At 47.5% G+C, this 19,968-nt stretch overlaps 1 protein-coding gene across 3 annotated transcripts in view; it reads right to left on the bottom strand.

The window, feature by feature from the left end:
* Positions 1-13,880, bottom strand: part of FRMD7 (FERM domain containing 7) — a 34,170-nt gene extending 20,290 nt beyond the window's left edge. For 2 of the 3 annotated variants that reach the window (XM_084639853.1, XM_084639854.1), the window contains exon 1: positions 13,626-13,880. In XM_084639853.1, the coding sequence (XP_084495979.1) occupies positions 13,626-13,814 (189 nt within the window). In that variant the 5' untranslated portion in view covers positions 13,815-13,880. The remainder of the gene's footprint in view (positions 1-13,625) is intronic. The other variant, XM_084639855.1, reaches the window with a different exon arrangement.
* Positions 13,881-19,968: the final 6,088 nt, after the last annotated feature.

The following is a 19,968-nucleotide window of genomic DNA, read 5'->3' as shown; positions in this document are numbered from 1 at the left end:
GCACTTCAGACGCTTTCATCGGTCTGCAAAACTCTTTGACATTCGAGGCCAACGACCGTTTGTATCTGGTAAACTTACCCCCAGCACGCTTAAGTGGGTTACCTGAGTTTTCCCAATGATCGATTGGCACAGCGGGGAACAGAACCCAGGTGTCCTAGTGCCCAGCCCCAGACACTAGCAGATCACATTTCCCCTCCTTTTTCAAAGTGCTTCAGGATCTGAAGAAGAGCTCTGTGTAGCTCACAAGCTTGTCTCTTTCACCAGCAGAAGTCGGTCCAGTAAACGATATTACCTTAAGATATTCCTTACAAGTTAAGGAAGTATGGGCTGGATGAATGCACTATAAGGTGGGTAGAAAGCTGGCTAGATTGTCGGGCTCAACGGGGAGTGATCAATGGCTCCATGTCTAGTTGGCAGCCAGTGTCAAGTGGAGTGCCCCAAGGGTCGGTCCTGGGGCCGGTTTTGTTCAATATCTTCATAAATGATCTGGAGGATGGTGTGGATTGCACTCTCAGCAAATTTGCAGATGATACTAAACTGGGAGGAGTGGTAGATACGCTGGAGGGCAGGGATAGGATACAGAAGGACCTAGACAAATTGGAGGATCGGGCCAAAAGAAATCTGATGAGGTTCAATAAGGATAAGTGCAGGGTCCTGCACTTAGGATGGAAGAATCCAATGCACCGCTACAGACTAGGGACCGAATGGCTAGACAGCAGTTCTGCGGAAAAGGACCTAGGGGTGACAGTGGACGAGAAGCTGGATATGAGCCAGCAGTGTGCCCTTGTTGCCAAGAAGGCCAATGGCATTTTGGGATGTATAAGTAGGGGCATAGCGAGCAGATCGAGGGACGTGATCGTTCCCTTCTATTTGACATTGGTGAGGTCTCATCTGGAGTACTGTGTCCAGTTTTGGGCCCCACACTTCAAGAAGGATGTGGATAAATTGGAGAGAGTCCAGCGAAGGGCAACAAAAATGATTAGGGGTCTGGAACACATGACTTATGAGGAGAGGCTGAGGGAGCTGGGATTGTTTAGCCTGCAGAAGAGAAGAATGAGGGGGGATTTGATAGCTGCTTTCAACTACCTGAAAGGGGGTTCCAAAAAGGATGGCTCTAGACTGTTCTCAATGGTAGCAGATGACAGAATGAGGAGTAATGGTCTCAAGTTGCAGTAGGGGAGGTTTAGATTGGATATTAGGAAAAACTTTTTCACTAAGAGGGTGGTGAAACACTGGAATGCGTTACCTAGGGAGGTGGTAGAATCTCCTTCCTTAGAGGTTTTTAAGGTCAGGCTTGACAAAGCCCTGGCTGGGATGATTTAACTGGGAATTGGTCCTGCTTCGAGCAGGGGGTTGGACTAGATGACCTTCAGGGGTCCCTTCCAACCCTGATATTCTATGATTCTACTTCACTCTCCTGGTCTCTTACAAAATAATAAACATTCAGAAATGAAGAGGGTTTCGTATGAAAGCAAGTTTAAAGCAGGACAATAATGAGCCTTAACTTCAAAGTGACTATCCTGAGATAAAACACTTAGGCAGGAAATAGCACTGGCAGGCCAAGGGATTGCAGAGTTCCTGCCTAGAGGGAAGGGGAGGTGACTTGAAAACTGCAACTTGTTCAGAGCAATATGTCCATGCTGCACGCTAATAGCAACCCTTTGTAGCTCCCGGGGGAGTGGAATTGCTAGCCCCGTGTGCTAAGCCTGCTGCAAAGTGACAGCATAATAATAGTGTTCTTGCTCCAGCATGCCTCATTTGCCTCAAAATTACTAGATCACAAGGATAATTAAAACAATTATAATTGTTTATTTCCATGCTAGAATTGTCAAGCATTATAGCCTGTGATGGGCAGCCGGAAGAGAGACGCGCTCGCGGTTTTCTCACTAGGGTATTACTCACTTTCAGGCTTCGGTTCACACCACACACGACATCACTTACGCCAGAAGAGCGTGCGTCACGGCTTTCTTGGAGGAGAGAGGAACTTTTATCTCCCGATCTCCTGCCTCTGCTGTACTAGCTTGTTCACCCTTTGTCCTTTCTCTTTTACCACTCCTCCTGTCACGCCTTTCCTCTTTATCAGCCTCTGCCCTCTCTCGGGAATGTGCTTTTTAGTGCACATTATGACGAGCCTGACTGGTAACCAAGCCCTAAACGGAACAAAAAGGAGTGAGTGCGGCCCGACTGTTGGCTGGGCTCAGACACCTTGAGGCAGGGCCCATGGACAATGGGCCGCAGCCCCAGCTGGTGTGACGTACTCCCTTGCCACGGGTGGAGCTATGCCAGTAGACACTAGCTGGGGACAAAACCCCAATATCTCCAAAGCGTTGAAAGTGTTCCAGTGACACTATAAATAAGTGACTAGTAAATAGCTAGAATTAATCCTAGACACTCTCCCAAGCTGTGGGAAACTCGGCAAACAGTCACTGCCCAGAACCTCCCCGCATACCTGCTGTCCCTGCAGCCAGCACTTCTGCAGTGTCACGAGAGGGAGGGTGTCTAGGGGACAAGGCAGGAGACCTAGGTGCCAGGCTCTGCTTTGACCCTGACCTATGGCGTGATTTTGGGGCGAGTCACTTCCCCTCTCTGCACCTCTGAGTCCCTCCCACCCTTGGTCTAGCTTGGATTGTACGCTCTCCCAGGCAACCACTGCCTCTTACCCTGTGTTTGTTCAGTGCCTAGTGTCAGGGAGTCTTACCTCATTCAGCCTCTCTGCTGTAATACAAACAACTAATACTAGGAGTTTGCCCAGCGAGTACCCCCAGAAACACTGCTGTGGGGCGACAGTGCCCCAAGGCAAGGCTGGAGAAATAGCAGACCGACACTCAGCCGCTAGCCACCCCGTCCTCACCAGGCAGCGTGACCTCCAGGTTATGAGGTAACCAAAGAAGGTCGAGCCTGACAGGTCCATTTTCCCCAGGGATGAGTCAGGAAAGGAGGAAGTGTGAGAGGAAGGCGGGGCAGAGGGCGACCAGCATTTTGCATTTGGAGACTGAGCCAAATATTGGACTTAGGTTACAAGTGAAAGGAACGTAAGGCCGTCCAGATACCACACTTGTCAACACCTTGAGCTCCTTGGCTCAGCTTCTCTCTCTCACAGGATCCAGCAAGCTGATTCAGATGCTATTTTAAAATCAAAAGAGAAGACTCTCCTCTTGCTATCCGACATTTGGGACGTCCTCATTCCGACTTTGCTAAGCAGCTGGAGGCTGCCAGCGGCGGCATCTGTATTAATTACTTCAAAAAATGTTCATTCCCAGCGGGCGTCCTGTGAGGTCAGGAAATGCTCACATCACGGGGCAGCCTCATTGTCAGAGACGACCAGTGCTAGAGAAGCAGAAGGAACGTGTGGAAGTCGCTGATGGAGGAGTGGGACGTAATTCATTCCTAATTAACACACTCAATCGTTATTTAGACAGCATCAGCGTACGAGGCCTTTAGAGAGAGGCACCAATAGATGGTGCCTGCCCCAAGAGGTGACAATGCAGGCAGCGTACAAAGGGCTTCAGGCACAGGGCGGTGTGTAAGTTGATTCCAAGTTGGAGCCAAATTTCTACCCTCATGGTTCAGAAACGGAAAAACAAATGTCTCCCCTCCCAGTTTATTATTGATTTTTAAATCTCATTTTTTAAGCCAATCTCATGATTGTGGGGAGTCCTGACTCATGAGTTTTTAATACTTGGGGTCAGCAATACAGAACATTTCCCTTGAGTTTTGTGACACTTTCCAGTCTGCTTAGCGTAACGCTTTCAGCGGAAGTGACGCCTTTGTTGTGAGAGGTGGGGCCTCGGGCTCATGGGCACACAGAGAGCAGAGTGTTTGAAGGAGGATCTTGAAAGAAGAGAAGGAGAACGGGATAGCACAACAACTGATTACAGCCCTTAACATATTTGATTATTGTTATCAGGTTCTCCTCCATCTTATTTTCTCAAGATAAAATATATCCATTTTTTTTTAACCTTCCTTCCTGGGTCAGGGTTTCTAAACTTTTTATCAAGTTTGTTCATCTTTCTATAGGTTTTTCAGAATAATCTTTTGGAGTATGATTGAGAATTCTACCCCTGCTCCAAAATGCTTTAAGGTTGCTTGAAAATATGTCACCTACGGAAAGGACATGACGATTTAATTCTGGAGGTATTCAGCGTGATTTTCATAGGACTTTTCCATCAGGGCTGTGTCTACCCAAAGTGTCCAGACCACTGTTGCGTTCTAGAGGTATTCAGCTGTGTCTGAACTACACATCCCATGAAAGTGGAACCCGACGGGAGGGCTCGGATGTGAGCCTACGAGTCGCAAACTCAGCCCCATCTCAGAGGCAAGATGCCCCATGCTCGTAACCACAGGAAGAGGCGAATTGGATGTTCCGGGCTGCAGCTGTCTCTGTCCGCCCAGTGGCAGGAAGCACGGCTTGTGCAAAGGAACCAGCGTAAGCCTGTTCCGGGGGCCAGTGTAGCCCCAGCTATGAATGCTCAGTGGCGAGAGGAAGTGGCAGGCTAAGTTTTCTTTCCTTGGGTTCAGCCAGGCCTGGAGCTGTTTGGGCTGGAGGAACCACCCAAAAGGATGCCCAGTTATTTCTGGAGAACGGTGAATACCTCCAGAAGAGGACTGGAGTTGCCATCTTCCAAAAGAAACTCACTCCAGAATAAAGACAACCCCACTCAGCCAGGCACGGATCCTGCCAGCATCCAGCTCCCCGCATGTAGGCATAAAAAGGTTCCCCATTTGACTGGGTCCACCACCATCACAACAAAGAATAGCAGTATTGCAAGCAGCCTGCATGCTGCTGCAATGTGCTTATGCAGATGCAACAATAAGCAGGCCGATAAAACAATTTGGCATATCCCAATCCAGACATACCTATGCGCTTGCTGAAAGAGAGTCCTGATCTTCGGGGTGTTAGCTGTTTCAGTTCTCAGAAGGACTCCTCCACCATGCTAGAACTGTGCTAGCAACAGCCATATTAAAATGCAGCGGTTTCTCCCACAGTCCGGCCTAGGTTGTAGGACATGATCCAGTGTCCATTCAGGTCAATGGGAGTGTTTCCACTATGGGCTGGGAATGAGCCCTTAGTACCAGTAACAGTTTTGGTGATTCAGACCCTTGCCCAATGCTACTGGACTGAGACTAACAGCTTTGTTGTTTCTGCAGAATCTTACATAAGAACATCAGTAGACCTTAAGAATGGCCATTTTGAGTCAGACCAATGGTCCACCTAGCCCAGTATCCTGTCTTCTGACAGTGGCTGATGCCAGATGCTTCACAGGGAATGAAAAGAACAGAGCAATTACTGAGTGATCCATCCCCTGTCGTCCACTCCCAGGTTCTGGCAGTCAGAAGCTTAGGGACACCCAGAGCACGGGGTTGCATCCCTGACCATCTTGGATAATAGCCACTGATGGGCCTATCCTCCATGAACTTATCTAATTCTTTTTTTAACCCAGTTATACTTTTGGTCTTGAAAACATCCCCTGGCAATCAGTTCCACAGGTTGACTGTGCGTTGGGTGAAGAAGTACTTCCTTATGTTTGTTTTAAACCTGATGCCTATTAACTTCATTGGGTGACCTCTGATTCTTGTGTTATGGGAAGGGGTAAATAACACTTAGAATCACAGAGTATCAGGGTTGGAAGGGACCTCAGGAGGTCATCTAGTCCAACTCCCTGCTCAAAGCAGGACCGATCCCCAATTAAATCATCCCAGCCAGGACTTTGTCAAGCCTGACCTTAAAAACTTCTAAGGAAGGAGATTCCACCACCTCCCTAGGTAACTCATTCCAGTGTTTCACCACCCTCCTAGTGAAAAAGTTTTTCCTAATATCCAATCTAAACCTCCCCCACTGCAACTTGAGACCATTACTCCTCGTTCTGTCATCTGCTACCATTGAGAACAGTCTAGAGCCATCCTCTTTGGAACCCCCTTTCAGGTAGTTGAAAGCAGCTATCAAATCCCCCCTCATTCTTCTCTTCTGAAGACTAAACATCCCCAGTTCCCTCAGCCTCTCCTCATAAGTCATGTGTTCCAGACCCCTAATCATTTTTGTTGCCCTCCGCTGGACTCTTTCCAATTTTTCCACATCCTTCTTGTGGTGTGGGGCCCAAAACTGGACACAGTACTCCTGATGAGGCCTCACCAGTGTCGAATAGAGGGGAACGATCATGTCCCTCGATCTGCTGGCAATGCCCCTACTTATACATCCCAAAATGCCATTGGCCTTCTTGGCAACAAGGGCACACTGTTGACTCATATTCAGCGTCTCGTCCACTGTAACCGCCAGGTCCTTTTCTGCAGAACTGCTGCAGAGCCATTCAGTCCCCAGTCTGTAGCGGTGCATTGGATTCTTCCGTCCTAAGTGCAGGACTCTGCACTTGTCCTTGTTGAACCTCCTCAGATTTCTTTTGGCCCAATCCTCCAATTTGTCTAGGGCCCTCTGTATCCTATCCCTACCCTCCAGTATCTACCTCTCCTCCCAGTTTAGTGTCATCTGCAAACTTGCTGAGGGTGCAATCCACACCATCCTCCAGGTCATTTATGAAGATATTGAACAAAACTGGCCCCAGGACCGACCCTTGGGGCACTCCACTTGATACCGGCTGCCAACTAGACATGGAGCCATTAATCGCTACCCGTTGAGCCCGACAATCTAACCAGCTTTCTATCCACCTTATAGTCCATTCATCCAGCCTATACCTCTTTAACTTGCTGGCAAGAATACTGTGGGAGACAGTGTCCAAAGCTTTGCTAAAGTCAAGGAAAAACACGTCCACTGCTTTCCCCTCATCCACAGAGCCAGTTATCTCGTCATAGAAGGCAATTAGATTAGTCAGGCATGACTTGCCCTTGGTGAATCCATGCTGACTGTTCCTGATCACTTTCCTTTCCTCTAAGTGCTTCAGAATTGATTCCTTGAGCACCTGCTCCATGATTTTTCCGGGGACTGAGGTGAGGCTGACTGGCCTGTAGTTCCACGGAGCCTCCTTCTTCCCTTTTTTAAAGATGGGCACTACATTAGCCTTTTTCCAGTCGTCTGGGACCTCCCCCGATCACCATGAGTTTTCAAAGATAATGGCCTATGGCTCTGCAATCGCATCCGCCAACTCCTTTAGCACTCTTGGATGCAGCGCATCCGGCCCCATGGACTTGTGCTCGTCCAGCTTTTCTAAATAGTCCCGAAGCACTTCTTTCTCCACAGAGGGCTGATCGCCTCCTCCCCATGCTGTGCTGCCCAGTGCAGCAGTCTGGGAGCTGACCTTGTTCGTGAAGACAGAGGCAAAAAAAGCATTGAGTACATTCGCTTTTTCCACATCCTCTGTCACTAGGTTGCCTCCTCTGTTCACTTTCTCCATGCCAGTCATTATTTTACAGACCCCTATCCTATCATCCCTTAGTCGTCTCTTTTCCAAGCTGAACAGTTCCAGTCTTTCCTCTCCTCATACGGAAGCTGTTCCATACCCCTAATCATTTTGTTGCCTTTCTCTGTACCTTTTCTATTTCTAATGTATCTTTTTGAGATGAGGTGACAAGAACTGCATGCAGTATTCAAGGTGTGGGCATATCATGGATTTATATAGTGGCTTTATATTATCATCTGTCCTTTTCCTAATGGTTCCTAACATTCTGTTTGCTTTTTTGGCTGCTACTGCACATTGAGTGGATGTTTTCAGAGACCTATCTACAATGACTCCAAGATCTCTTTCTTGAGTGGTAACAGCTAATTTAGACCCCATCTTTTTGTGTGTATAACTGGGATTATGTTTTCCAATGTCCATTATTTTGCATTTATCAACACTGAATTTCATCTGCCATTTTGTTGCCCAGCTACCCAGTTTTGTGCAATCCCTTTGTAGCTCTTCACAGTCTCCTTAGGACTTAATTATTTTGAGTAATTTTGTATCATCTGCAAATTTTGCCACTTCACTGTTTACCCCCTTTTCCAGATCATTTATGAATAGGTTGAACAGCACTTGTCCCAGTACAAACTCCTGGGGGACACCACTATTTACCTCTCTCCATTCTGAAAACTGACCACTTATTCCTACTCTTTGTTTCCTATCTTTTAACCAGTTACCAATCCATGAGAGGACTTTCCCTTTTATCCCACGACTGCTTACTTTGCTTAAGAGGCTTTGGTGAGGGACCTTGTCAAATCCAAATACACTGGATCCCCCTTGTCCACATGCATGTGAAACTACTCACAAATGGAGGGCAGTCAGCTCTATTAAATCCCTTGCAGTACATTCCTGCCTTGCCTCATGATAAAGGACAGGAGGATGTAATCAAATTTGTGCCCTTTGCTGGCTCTGCCTGGCAATTAGGTTTGCTGGTTTTCAGACAAATCTTGCCCTGTAGCAAATTATACTTGCAAAGAAGCAAGTTCTGCAAACGTTCAGCCTTTGTGCGGAGCAGAAAGCAACAAAGCTGAGCACGCTCCACTGCTGGCACCCTGCAAGCTCATCTCTCTCCCCCGCCACTTGGGAGCCACGTGTCTCAGCTCCCCACTGGGTCTCAGGGCCGGAACTAGGCTCTCAGAACGGATTGGAACAGAAGTGCAGTGTTCACTGGCTTAGCAATCTTCCCTAAGGAAGATTTTACCGACACTGATCACCATTAAGGAGCCTAACAAAATTAGGGATGGCGGGGACGATAGAATAGGTGGCACGTTCATTACGGTCTCAGAGGCTCCCAACCTGGGAGGTACTGTGAACTTCAGGCAGGGCAGAAAACCGGTAGAGAGGGGCTGAGAGAGATTAGAAACCAGGACAGAGAACGCCAGCCTAATCTAACCAAATGGAAAGGCATGTGTCTAGGGAGCAACAAGCCAAGGATGATACTTGGAAAGCAAAAAGAAAAGGAGGACTTGTGGCACCTTAGAGACTAACCAATTTATTAGAGCATAAGCTTTCGTGAGCTACAGCTCACTTCCTCAGATGCATATCGTGGAAACTGCAGCAGGCTTTATATATACACAGAGAATATGAAACAATACCTATTCCCACCCCACTGTCCTGCTGGTAATAGCTTATCTAAAGTGATTTCCAGCACAAATCCAGGTTTTCTCACCCTCCACCCCCCCACACAAATTCACTCTCCTGCTGGTGATAGCCCATCCAAAGTGACAACTCTTTACACAATGTGCATGACAATCAAGCTGGGCTATTTCCTGCATAAATCCAGGTTCTCACATCCCCCCCACCCCCATACACACACAAACTCACTCTCCTGCTGGTAATAGCTCATCCAAACTGACCACTCTTCAAGTTAAAATCCAAGTTAAACCAGAACATCTGGGGGGGGGGGGGTAGGAAAAAACAAGAGGAAACAGGCTACCTTGCATAATGACTTAGCCACTCCAAGTCTCTATTTAAGCCTAAATTAATAGTATCCAATTTGCAAATGAATTCCAATTCAGCAGTTTCTCGCTGGAGTCTGGATTTGAAGTTTTTTTGTTTTAAGATAGTGACCTTCATGTCTGTGATCGCGTGACCAGAGAGATTGAAGTGTTCTCCGACTGGTTTATGAATGTTACAATTCTTGACATCTGATTTGTGTCCATTTATTCTTTTACGTAGAGACTGTCCAGTTTGACCAATGTACATGGCAGAGGGGCATTGCTGGCACATGATGGCATATATCACATTGGTGGATGTGCAGGTGAACGAGCCTCTGATAGTGTGGCTGATGTTATTAGGCCCTGTGATGGTGTCCCCTGAATAGATATGTGGGCACAGTTGGCAACGGGCTTTGTTGCAAGGATAAGTTCCTGGGTTAGTGGTTCTGTTGTGTGGTATGTGGTTGTTGGTGAGTATTTGCTTCAGGTTGCGGGGCTGTCTGTAGGCAAGGACTGGCCTGTCTCCCAAGATTTGTGAGAGTGTTGGGTCATCCTTTAGGATAGGTTGTAGATCCTTAATAATGCGTTGGAGGGGTTTTAGTTGGGGGCTGAAGGTGACGGCTAGTGGCGTTCTGTTATTTTCTTTGTTAGGCCTGTCCTGTAGTAGGTAACTTCTGGGAACTCTTCTGGCTCTATCAATCTGTTTCTTTACTTCTGCAGGTGGGTATTGTAGTTGTAAGAAAGCTTGACAGAGATCTTGTAGGTGTTTGTCTCTGTCTGAGGGGTTGGAGCAAATGCGGTTGTATCGCAGAGCTTGGCTGTAGACGATGGATCGTGTGGTGTGGTCAGGGTGAAAGCTGGAGGCATGCAGGTAGGAATAGCGGTCAGTAGGTTTCCGGTATAGGGTGGTGTTTATGTGACCATTGTTTATTAGCACTGTAGTGTCCAGGAAGTGGATCTCTTGTGTGGACTGGACCAGGCTGAGGTTGGTGGTGGGATGGAAATTGTTGAAATCATGGTGGAATTCCTCAAGGGCTTCTTTTCCATGGGTCCAGATGATGAAGATGTCATCAATATAGCGCAAGTAGAGTAGGGGCTTTAGGGGACGAGAGCTGAGGAAGCGTTGTTCTAAATCAGCCATAAAAATGTTGGCATACTGTGGGGCCATGCGGGTACCCATAGCAGTGCCGCTGATCTGAAGGTATACATTGTCCCCAAATGTGAAGTAGTTATGGGTAAGGACAAAGTCACAAAGTTCAGCCACCAGGTTAGCCGTGACATTATCGGGGATAGTGTTCTTGACGGCTTGTAGTCCATCTTTGTGTGGAATGTTGGTGTAGAGGGCTTCTACATCCATAGTGGCCAGGATGGTGTTATCAGGAAGATCACCGCTGCCAGGACAGACCGACAGTCTGTGACAGCCAAACCAGCCAACCAACACGCAAAGGGACTGGCTGGCTCTGGCAGCACGCAGCAAAACAGAACCATACACAGCACTGGAGCAGAAAGGTGACAGTCCCTTCTTTGCATGGCACTGGGGAACCTTCCCCGGGGACGGCAGCGCTCCGTTCTGGGCACCTGGACAAGGAGGGGTTCACAGGAGAGCAACACAAATGTCTAAGGAGCCGGCGGGACTGACCAGTGAGGAGAGGGAAGAATTCATATTCAGAACAGTGGAGGAGGGGTCGAGCTCTTTGCAAGCACGTGAAGAATACGGACTCCAGGATGGGAAAACGGGAATTTCGGGCGACGCAACCGGGGGAGAACTATGCGCAGTGGGATGAAATGAAGTGGAATATGGCTAGAAGTTTCGGAACGGTGCGATCCGTTAGAACATGAAGTCGTCCTTCAGGGAACGGTGGGCACCTCATCTCTGGGGAAAGCACTGGGCTCGGCCCTGTGCCTGCCCCTGGGGAAATGAATAGGGTCAGGCCTCCTTCATTGCCAGTTTCCATGGGCTCTGTGCTCTGCTCTGCTGTCAGATGGGAAGAAGAGCATGCATGGAAGAGAGCATTCAGAGGAGCCCTGCGGCTTCCCTCATCACCTAGGGTCAGAGCGAGGCCCTCAGAGCAAGCAGGAACTGGACCGAGGACGCAGCCAGCAGATGCAGACTGTTCCCCTTACACAAGCAGCAAAACGCCGCAGCAGAAAGCAGTGGAGGCTAACGCTGGTGGGGGCTCCCCCACTGCAGCAGTAACTGGTGGGGCTCACGTTGCATAACCCTGGGGGGAAGCCAATGGCCTCACAGCTTCCCTGGAGATAGAAGGGAAAAGGCTTGCTGGAGAGTCTGCAAAGGGACACCTGCTCTGATGTTCTGGATGGGAGTGTCACAGAACCCCCCCCCCCCACATCTGCCTTGCTGCTTCTGGGTTTGGGGCGGGGGGAGGGAGGAGCCACTCCACATCCACAGGATCTCTTCACCCCCAGGGGATTTTGCTGCTAGAAGGAAACCAACGAGCCCTACAAGAATGCTGGTAGGAGGTAAAACGTGGTATCCCCTGGTTTGCAGATTCAGACACTGCTTCCTTCACCTCTGATAAAGGACAAACCTGGGTGTCAAACCTGGCTGCTAACCCTGATTCTGTTGCATGTGCTCCTCTGAAATGAGGCAACGCAGCATTTTGAAAGTTTCTCCTGAGCTTGAAGTAAATGCTAGCTGCGCTGGGTTGGAGGGGTTTGCTAGCAGCAGAAACATTTGCCCTAGCTGTTTAAGGTCTTAATTTTCCAAAAAGAGAGACAATTCTCCACCAGCTGGCACCCTTGTGTAGCTATTTACTCTGCTGCAAAGTGAGTGTATGGAACATCAGATCCGACCTGTCCAGTCCCACCAATGGTATTTATGTCCATGTGGGACAGGTGCAAATGATTACCCAAGGTACCAGACAGTGGGAAACCAGGCCCTTGCATTTGGTCTCTTTTGTATTTCTTCCTCCCATTACACTAAAGCACTCTACATTTGAGAGAGCTTTCCAAAGTCAGTAAGGGTTTAGGAAGAGTCACGTTTGAGTTGCTTGTATTATCTGTTCAAAGCTTAGCCTAGAGCGGTCTTTTTATTCTGGAGAAGTCACTAATTCAGCTCCTCATTTATCGTAACCGCAAATGCAGCAAATGCCTAAAAGGGGTTTCCAATACAGCTCCATGTAGGAAAACAACAGGAAATGACTAGCAGTTGCTCTAATGGAGGCTATTTTCTGCAATAACGTGTCATGTCGGGCGATAGTGCCATAAATGTCTTGTGCAAAGAAGAACACAGAGATGGACAAACTGCAGCACTATGGTATTAGCAGCATTCACTGAACCCTCACCCTACACACACCGATCTAGTCAGGGAAAAACTCAGCAGGTTTAAAAACACCTCATTTGCAAGCTGACTCCATACCTCTGCTCCATTCATGTAACTCAATAAAAGTTAAAAAAAAAAAAATCTTCCTACTTATTCAGAGTCCGGAATTACTGTATTCAGAAATGCAATTGCAAAGAAACTAACCTACAGGCTATGTTATAAAATATTTCCTAGGAAATGCATTATCATTTGAATAACTTTATATAAAATAACATGGTCCCTGGGGAGAGAGAACTATGTACTGAAATAGATTTGGTTAAATGTTATTTGAATGTGACCTTAGCATGTTAATCTACAGTATATTCTCAATCACTCCTAAAAAGAGATGTAAACAGTAATATCACTTTGCATTTAGCTACATACAAAGCTGTAACGATGTAGAAATTAAAGGCTAATATTTTAGTGCAGATTTTACAGGTTAATATTCAAGGTTAATATTTATTAATTGTGAATAGTTAATAACTCTAGTTTTTTCCAGGTACTGTTATAGAGTAAATATGAGTCAATGATTTTCTTTGCTTCTGATCTCCATTCTTTTTTCTCATCAGCCTTGTCTCCATGAAGACAAGCATACAGAGCTTTCCCCCGAGGGGCAATTTGGTAAAATATGTTATGTTTGTCCTGGACCCAGACTTTTCTTCCTGGTTGAGGCTTAATGTTGGCATCCAGACAAACGAAGACAGACTGCCAAAAATGCACCCCATCCTGGCTGATTTCAAACTGATGACACCGGATGAGTCCAACCCATCTCCCCCACTTTTTAAAAACGGGATGCAAATGACAGTGGGCAGCTTGCGCGCGTAAGCGCTGAAACATACGAGGAGGACAAGGCTACACGCTCCTTTTTCCAAAGCTGAAAACGAGAAGCTATCACAGACCATCTGAGGGTTATGCAATCCTTTGGTGCAGCAATGACTTCAGTAATTAGAACAAAACAATAATATGACAGCCACTTACATCCACTACAAAGATCTTCTGGGAGTCATCCAAGAACTGGACTTTCAGATGCAGCATCCTTGAGCACGCAGCTGAGCTGCCAGCCAGTGCAGGAGTCTTGGTAATCTGCGCTGTGTGCCAGACAGGGTACCCTGACTCCTCTTTCACACACAATTTCACTCTCAGCTGGATGGAGAAGGCAGCAGGCATGTTACACAGATGCAGACTTCTCTTTGGAGGGAGGTTTGGAAGCAAAGGAATGTAATGCCTAGGAAGAAATACAAATGCAGTAAGCAGAGATCCTGACAGCCGCCTCTTCTAAATAGCAACCTGTAATTACTTTCTGTAAATGAACATTATATTATTATTGAAAACATCCAAGGGACTGGTTTCAATGGAGCCACTCAGAATTTAAACTGATGCAACCAAGAATGGGTCTGGCAAAAGCAGAGATTTTTCATTAATTGTTTGAGAAATGCAATGGCTAAAATCCTCCAAATTTCATGTAGTAAAGTCAGAAGAAGATCTATACTGCTCATATTAGTTGTTGGTGGTAATAACTTCATTCTTCATTCAAACCCAATTCTTAAATTTTTAAATACCAGCCTAAAAAACTAGCCCTGTAGCCTGTATGGAATCAGACTCATTCTTGCTGTTTCTGTGAACAAAGCAGAGGGATAAGACAATATCTTCTGAACAGATTTGTATGAAGCTGCCAGACAGAAGAATATCTCTCACTGGAGCCTTGAGAAATGCTCACAGTGGAATTAAAAAACCATGAAACATCCTTGTTCTGGGGTTTTGTTTCTAACTCGCATTTTCCTTAAAGATTAGTTGAGGATCACAGTTCTGTGAGATAACCTGGCTCCAGGATTCAGGAGCCGCCTCCCCCCCCCCACAAATAGCAGCCAGCTGCTTCGGCTACAATGATCAGCTGTGAAACGGTTAATATTAACATTTCAGGCCTCAGAGCTGACTCCCCCAGACACTTGCCAGCGTGTCCCCTCACTCCAGGGCATTTTTCCCATTTATACCTGTAAGCACCAGGGAGCAACATTGCACTTGCTTGCAGCAGGAAGAAAAATCTTTACAACCCATAAGCGTTCTTTGGCTTTAAAGCAACAGTGGCGCAATCCCACTAGATGATGATGAACAAGTAAGTCGTTGTGATCCGAGAGGTATGGGCATGATTACAGGGGGTCCTGGCTTTCATGGCCATTTGGGACAAGTCCCATGACTAATATTCCCCATACTGCGCCTTGCTGAATCACTGATGGCGTGAATGTGGGGTCGGTTGTGAAGGCAGCTAGACTAATTCACTGTCTTGCCACTTGCGGAGGAATGAGCATCAGCCAAATGGGAGAGGGATGGCACCCAAAGGAAACCGTTCCCTCCAGCCACCTTGCTAGCACCAATGCAGCATATGTGCTGTGAAGCCCTGAGAGTTGCCATGGGAAAACCCTCATGGTCCTGTCGGCAATGGGAGGGACCCCTAGGCATGGCGGGAGGAGAGAGCATTGGACTGGGACTGAGGAGACCTGGCTCTGCCACTGACCTGCTAGGTAACCTTGGGCAAGGCATTTCGCCTCTTTGGACCTGTGTCCTCTCCCCCCATTGTCCATTTAGTCTGAAAGCTCTTCTGAATGCCGGACCTCTCTCTCATGATGTGTGTGCATCATCCAGCGCAGGGAGCGCCCAGGCTCAGCTGGGACATCACAGAGCTACTGTCATACAAATAAATAGATAAAGCAAGTGTCGCCGACGAAGGGAAAGAGACTATCGGTAAGAACTGGGTGTTACATTCTTGGTATTATTCTTGATCCCGTTGCAAAGTGCCTCCTACCCATACATTGCTCTGGAAATAACAACAACAGTAGTTCATCATAACAACCCTACCAAGATGCTTTCTGGGTTTTTCATCTTCCTCTGTAGAATCCAGCGTAAGCCACTGCCAGGTATCAGGGCCATTGGTTCTGTTCCATGTGATGAGTCCTGAATCGGGTATTCTAGGATTCACCCAAGTGGTTCATACAAATAACTAACTTTATTCAGGTTGTAACAAGGTAACTTGCTGTGTCCAGTCCTTACAAGCTATTCTTTAAAACCCACTGTTCACAATGGAAAACGATTTTGTCTGGTTTCATGTCACATTTCTGTAACACTGCTAACAATGTTCTGCTGTATCTCTCCTTGCACCATAGCAGGAAGGTGCTAAGTTCAGGGAAACTCGTCAGGATGCTGCATAGCTACTAACAGTGGGATTGTACTAACACATTGTACATTATATATTTCATAGCTGCTTCTCACTCCCACAGCAATGCCCCCAGTCCTGACCCAAAGCAGTACAGCCTCATGAGCCCTTCGATTCTTACCAAAGGAATGCTGACTGGCATGGTGGAGCTGGGAACAGAACCCACTTCTTGGGACCCTGCATGGTGCCAAGTACTCTCAGCTCTCGCTGACTTCAGGATCTGGCCATTATATGACTCCAGACAGTCAGTGATGTGAGAGGACACAGGTAGATAAGCTCAGGGAGTGAGGGGTTAAAGTGTCAGATGAAGAGGGATAGAAACCCCATAGTTCAACCAGCCACTGAATGGAGCAGAGTGTGAGCAGGTACAAGTCAATCCAATTTCTGAATCACTCCCCTTCCCAGCCAGACAGCAAAACTCATCTGTTGGCCAAGACAAGGAAGAAGGATCTGCTGCATGCTCTGGTGTGGTCTGCACTGGGATTTACGTACAAATACATTCAAGGCAAAACTCCACTGACGTAGAACAAATGTGCTGCCATGGCCAAAATGAATGCGGTTGCCTTGGCTCATGATTCAGGACGTTCGGGTCGCTAGCAGAGGGTGTGGTGTATAAGTCGCTAGACTTGGCTTAGCCCACTCGGACTGCAGCTTTCCTCCGTGGGGCAGCTGCATTTTTAAACACACAAACGATTAAGTATTGATACGCACAGGCGGGAGCAGCCCTCCAGTGCTGAGAACAACGGGGTGAGGGGGGCAGCCATGTAATGTCAGACATCCATAGGAGCTGTGGCAGCCAGGTCAGCTTGTCATTCCCTCAGGCTTGCAGTGCGCGTGGAAAGACGGAGCAGGCTGAAGGTGATGCTGGCAGACTGGGAACGATTCAGAGTCCGATGAACTTGTAACAAAAGCCCAGCTAGAGCATGGACGCTGGTGGGGAGGGGGGCCAGCGGGGTGGCAGCAGATTGTAGCGGGAGCACCAGAGAGCCAGGTCTGGCCTGGGAATGGAAGTTACTGAGGGCCCTAAGGCAGGCTGAGTGCTGGCCACTGAGGAGAAGGGGGTGACCGCAGAGAAGTCCCTTTGCTTGGACCACTCACAGAGGAGGCGGAGGAGAATCCGATTTCAGTCCCACCTCTCTCTTGGCTTTCAGTGTGAATTGCTTTTCAGTTCTCTTCTGCCGGCTGGAGCGAAGAGTCAGGAATCCTGGAGTCTGACCCTGCCCCTGACTCACCATGGGTAGGCCAGCCCTGTCTGCTGGTTACTCACCGGAGGCCGCAGGGTCGAGGGACTGAGTAACGGCTGGAGTGTGGGCGAGTGAGGGCTGGGCTCCTCAGCAGCAAGGGAAGCAGTCCCCTGCGCAGCCATTAAACCAATGGCAGCCAGAAGCAACACAACCGCGATGCTGGCAACAGGGGGAATCTGGGCGCAGGGCGGGGAGATGACCCCATCCTCCTCCTGTCTCCCCACTTCCCCAGGAAGCACCAAGAACCAGATCCAGTCCTCCCACCCTCCCGAAGGCTGGGGTTCCCAGTGCACCCTGCTCTGCTTCTTGCCAGGGGCTGGGGCTGCAAAGAAGGGGGGTCAAGTCGGCGCACGGGTCACAGCACCACTCAAATTCCTCACGGCTGCCCCTCCACCATGATGGAGGAGCAGCCAAGTCAGATTTCCAGCTCAGCAGGCAGGCCTGGGTCCCCAGTCCTGGTGCCCCTGCACCCCGCTGCTAATTCCACTGCAGCAGCAGCATGGGGTGCCTCTGGCTCTGCCCCCATGTTATTTCCAAAGGGGATTTCCATTTGGGGTTTGGACTCGCACAGTTCTTTCTTCCCCCAATATCCTCCCAGAAGCAGTGACAGGAGCAGCACAGGACATCTGGCCGGCATCCAGTGCCTCTGACGAATAGCTGAGTCACCCACGTTACGTGACTGGAGAGTCTCCTGAACATCCGCCTGCCAGATAGCTGGCAAACGAACTACTCAGTTCAGCTGTCCTCCCCCCAGAGCCGTTCCCGCTACACGCCAATCAATGGGCCTTTCTTTTGAGTTGGCAAAACTACCCATCTCCTGACCCACTCACTCCCAGATCCGAAAGGAGTCGTCCCGGAAAAGGGAGCTTGACCAGGCAATATTATAATCCCGTTCTCCTCAGCTCCTTCGCAGCACATCCAAGTGCCAAAGTTCAGCACAAAAGCACTTTGCTGGCGCTTCTTGGTAGTAGTATAAATAGCGCGCACCCCTGCTCCTCATGCCAGCTCGGTCACTAACCGCTGCCTGGGCGTCTGCCCTTTGTATGCCTGTTTATTGTGTAGCTGCGTTAGATGTTTTGTACTATTTTAAAACTCATTTTGCAGGGGGGAAGCAGCACAGAACTTTCAGTTTCATTTTCCCTCCGAGACCTGAAGGCCAGAACCCTACAATTGAAACTGGAAGCAAAGGGCGGGTTTTGCTTGTTGTTGGGAGGAGGCTCACAGGTTCAGCTGGATGCAAAGCCCAGTCTGTTTGGCAGCAGACTCATGAGATTATCTATGGGTCTGATTTATACACTGCTCTACCTCTGCCAAAGACACATCCTTCCAGCCATGCGCTGTTTCCGTCCTGAAAAAGTTCTTTTAGCCACTCGCCCTGCCCCTGCTCTACAACGTATCCCTGACTGTAGAGAACACACGGGCAGGGGAATGGACCAGAGACAATGGTTGTGTTCCTGGGTCTGCCTCTAACTCACTGTTTGAGCTTGGGCAAGTCACTTAGCTTCTCTGTGCCTCAGTTTCTCCACCTGTAAAGTCTTACCCACCTTCTTTACAATGCACTTTCAGATCTCTGTCTGAAGAGGGCTGTACAGAAGTGCCGTGTATTGTTTTCAATGAGACCGCACCTGCTTCTTTGGGTACAGATGGCAAACATATTTTTCATGCAAGCTGGACAAAAATCGACGTTTTTTGTTTTTTGGGGAAAAAAGGTTTTTTTTTAATTGTTCTTTAAATTGTAGTAAATTTGTCTTTTTAAAAATAAAACTGTTTAAATATCTGAATTTAATACAAAATACACCAAGACCTAAATTTCTTATAATCTCTTACAAATTTTTTTTTAAAAAAGTATGCTGTACCCATGAGCCTCTGTCAAAACCTGAGTTAAAGGCTGCTTTTCCATATAGAGAAAGAATCAGGAGGAACACATCTAACTTTGGAGGTCAACCTTTATAAATATGGCTCTACAGATCATGTACCATATTAAGGGCTTGATCCTGTGGGGAACCCAGGGAACGTGCTACTAGGCACAAGAAGACACCAGCATGTCTCTCATTAGGATCATCCCATGAGCCCACCTGGGTGGTCTCATACACCTGTTTTATAGCTTCTCCCTACCTGAGCTCTGTGCAGCTTCTAGTGTTGATTTCAACACCTGGCAACTGGAGAAAAAACCTGCCGTGTCTGCAGGTCATAAAGAGACCCTCTCTGGAAATATTTTCAAGGAATTCCAGTACTTCTGGGTGAAAAAGGAATAGGTGCCAAATGTAAACGGTGCGACTAGGAGGTGTAAGGCCTGGTTGTCAGAACAAAACAGCATTATGGAAAATGCTCCTCAGATGGCAATGACTTCGAAGATGATGACGTGAACATGTCTGAACAACCTGGATCAACTGCTTAGTAAACTTATTTTTGCACTAATCTTATGGACTGCCTACCATGTCCTTACTATGCTAGTAGGTGATAACTTAGATTATGGTCAGAATTTTTGTTTTTGGTGGATTACTTATGAATTTCAAAATGTTAGTGTTCAAAATATTACTGGTATGTTAGTTTGTTGATTAGTTTTGTGGGAATATTTACTGTTACTTCTGGAATTATTTTTTATTGCTCAATACAATCGAACATCCTAGGTGAAGACATCCTGTTTAAAAGTAAAATTGTATCAGGCATTTACGAATTTTAACATTTAAAAATTTCTTTCTCAAGCTCTTTAGTATATTGCTAGAAATAAGGGTTTAAATAGATTTTGATCATCGTTATGATTTGTTAATTATTTTCCCTGTAGAACTGGGTTTAGAATAAATTATATAATTGAAACAGTGGTACAAACAGCTGCAATGGGAGGAATCTTCCATTTAGAATCCCATTT

The sequence above is a fragment of the Lepidochelys olivacea genome (genome assembly GCF_965140295.1).
Source record: "Lepidochelys olivacea isolate rLepOli2 genome assembly, chromosome: 9".
Lineage (NCBI taxonomy): Eukaryota > Metazoa > Chordata > Testudines > Cheloniidae > Lepidochelys > Lepidochelys olivacea.
Note: the sequence above shows the minus strand (reverse complement) of the source record. Positions and strands in the feature narration are given on the sequence as shown.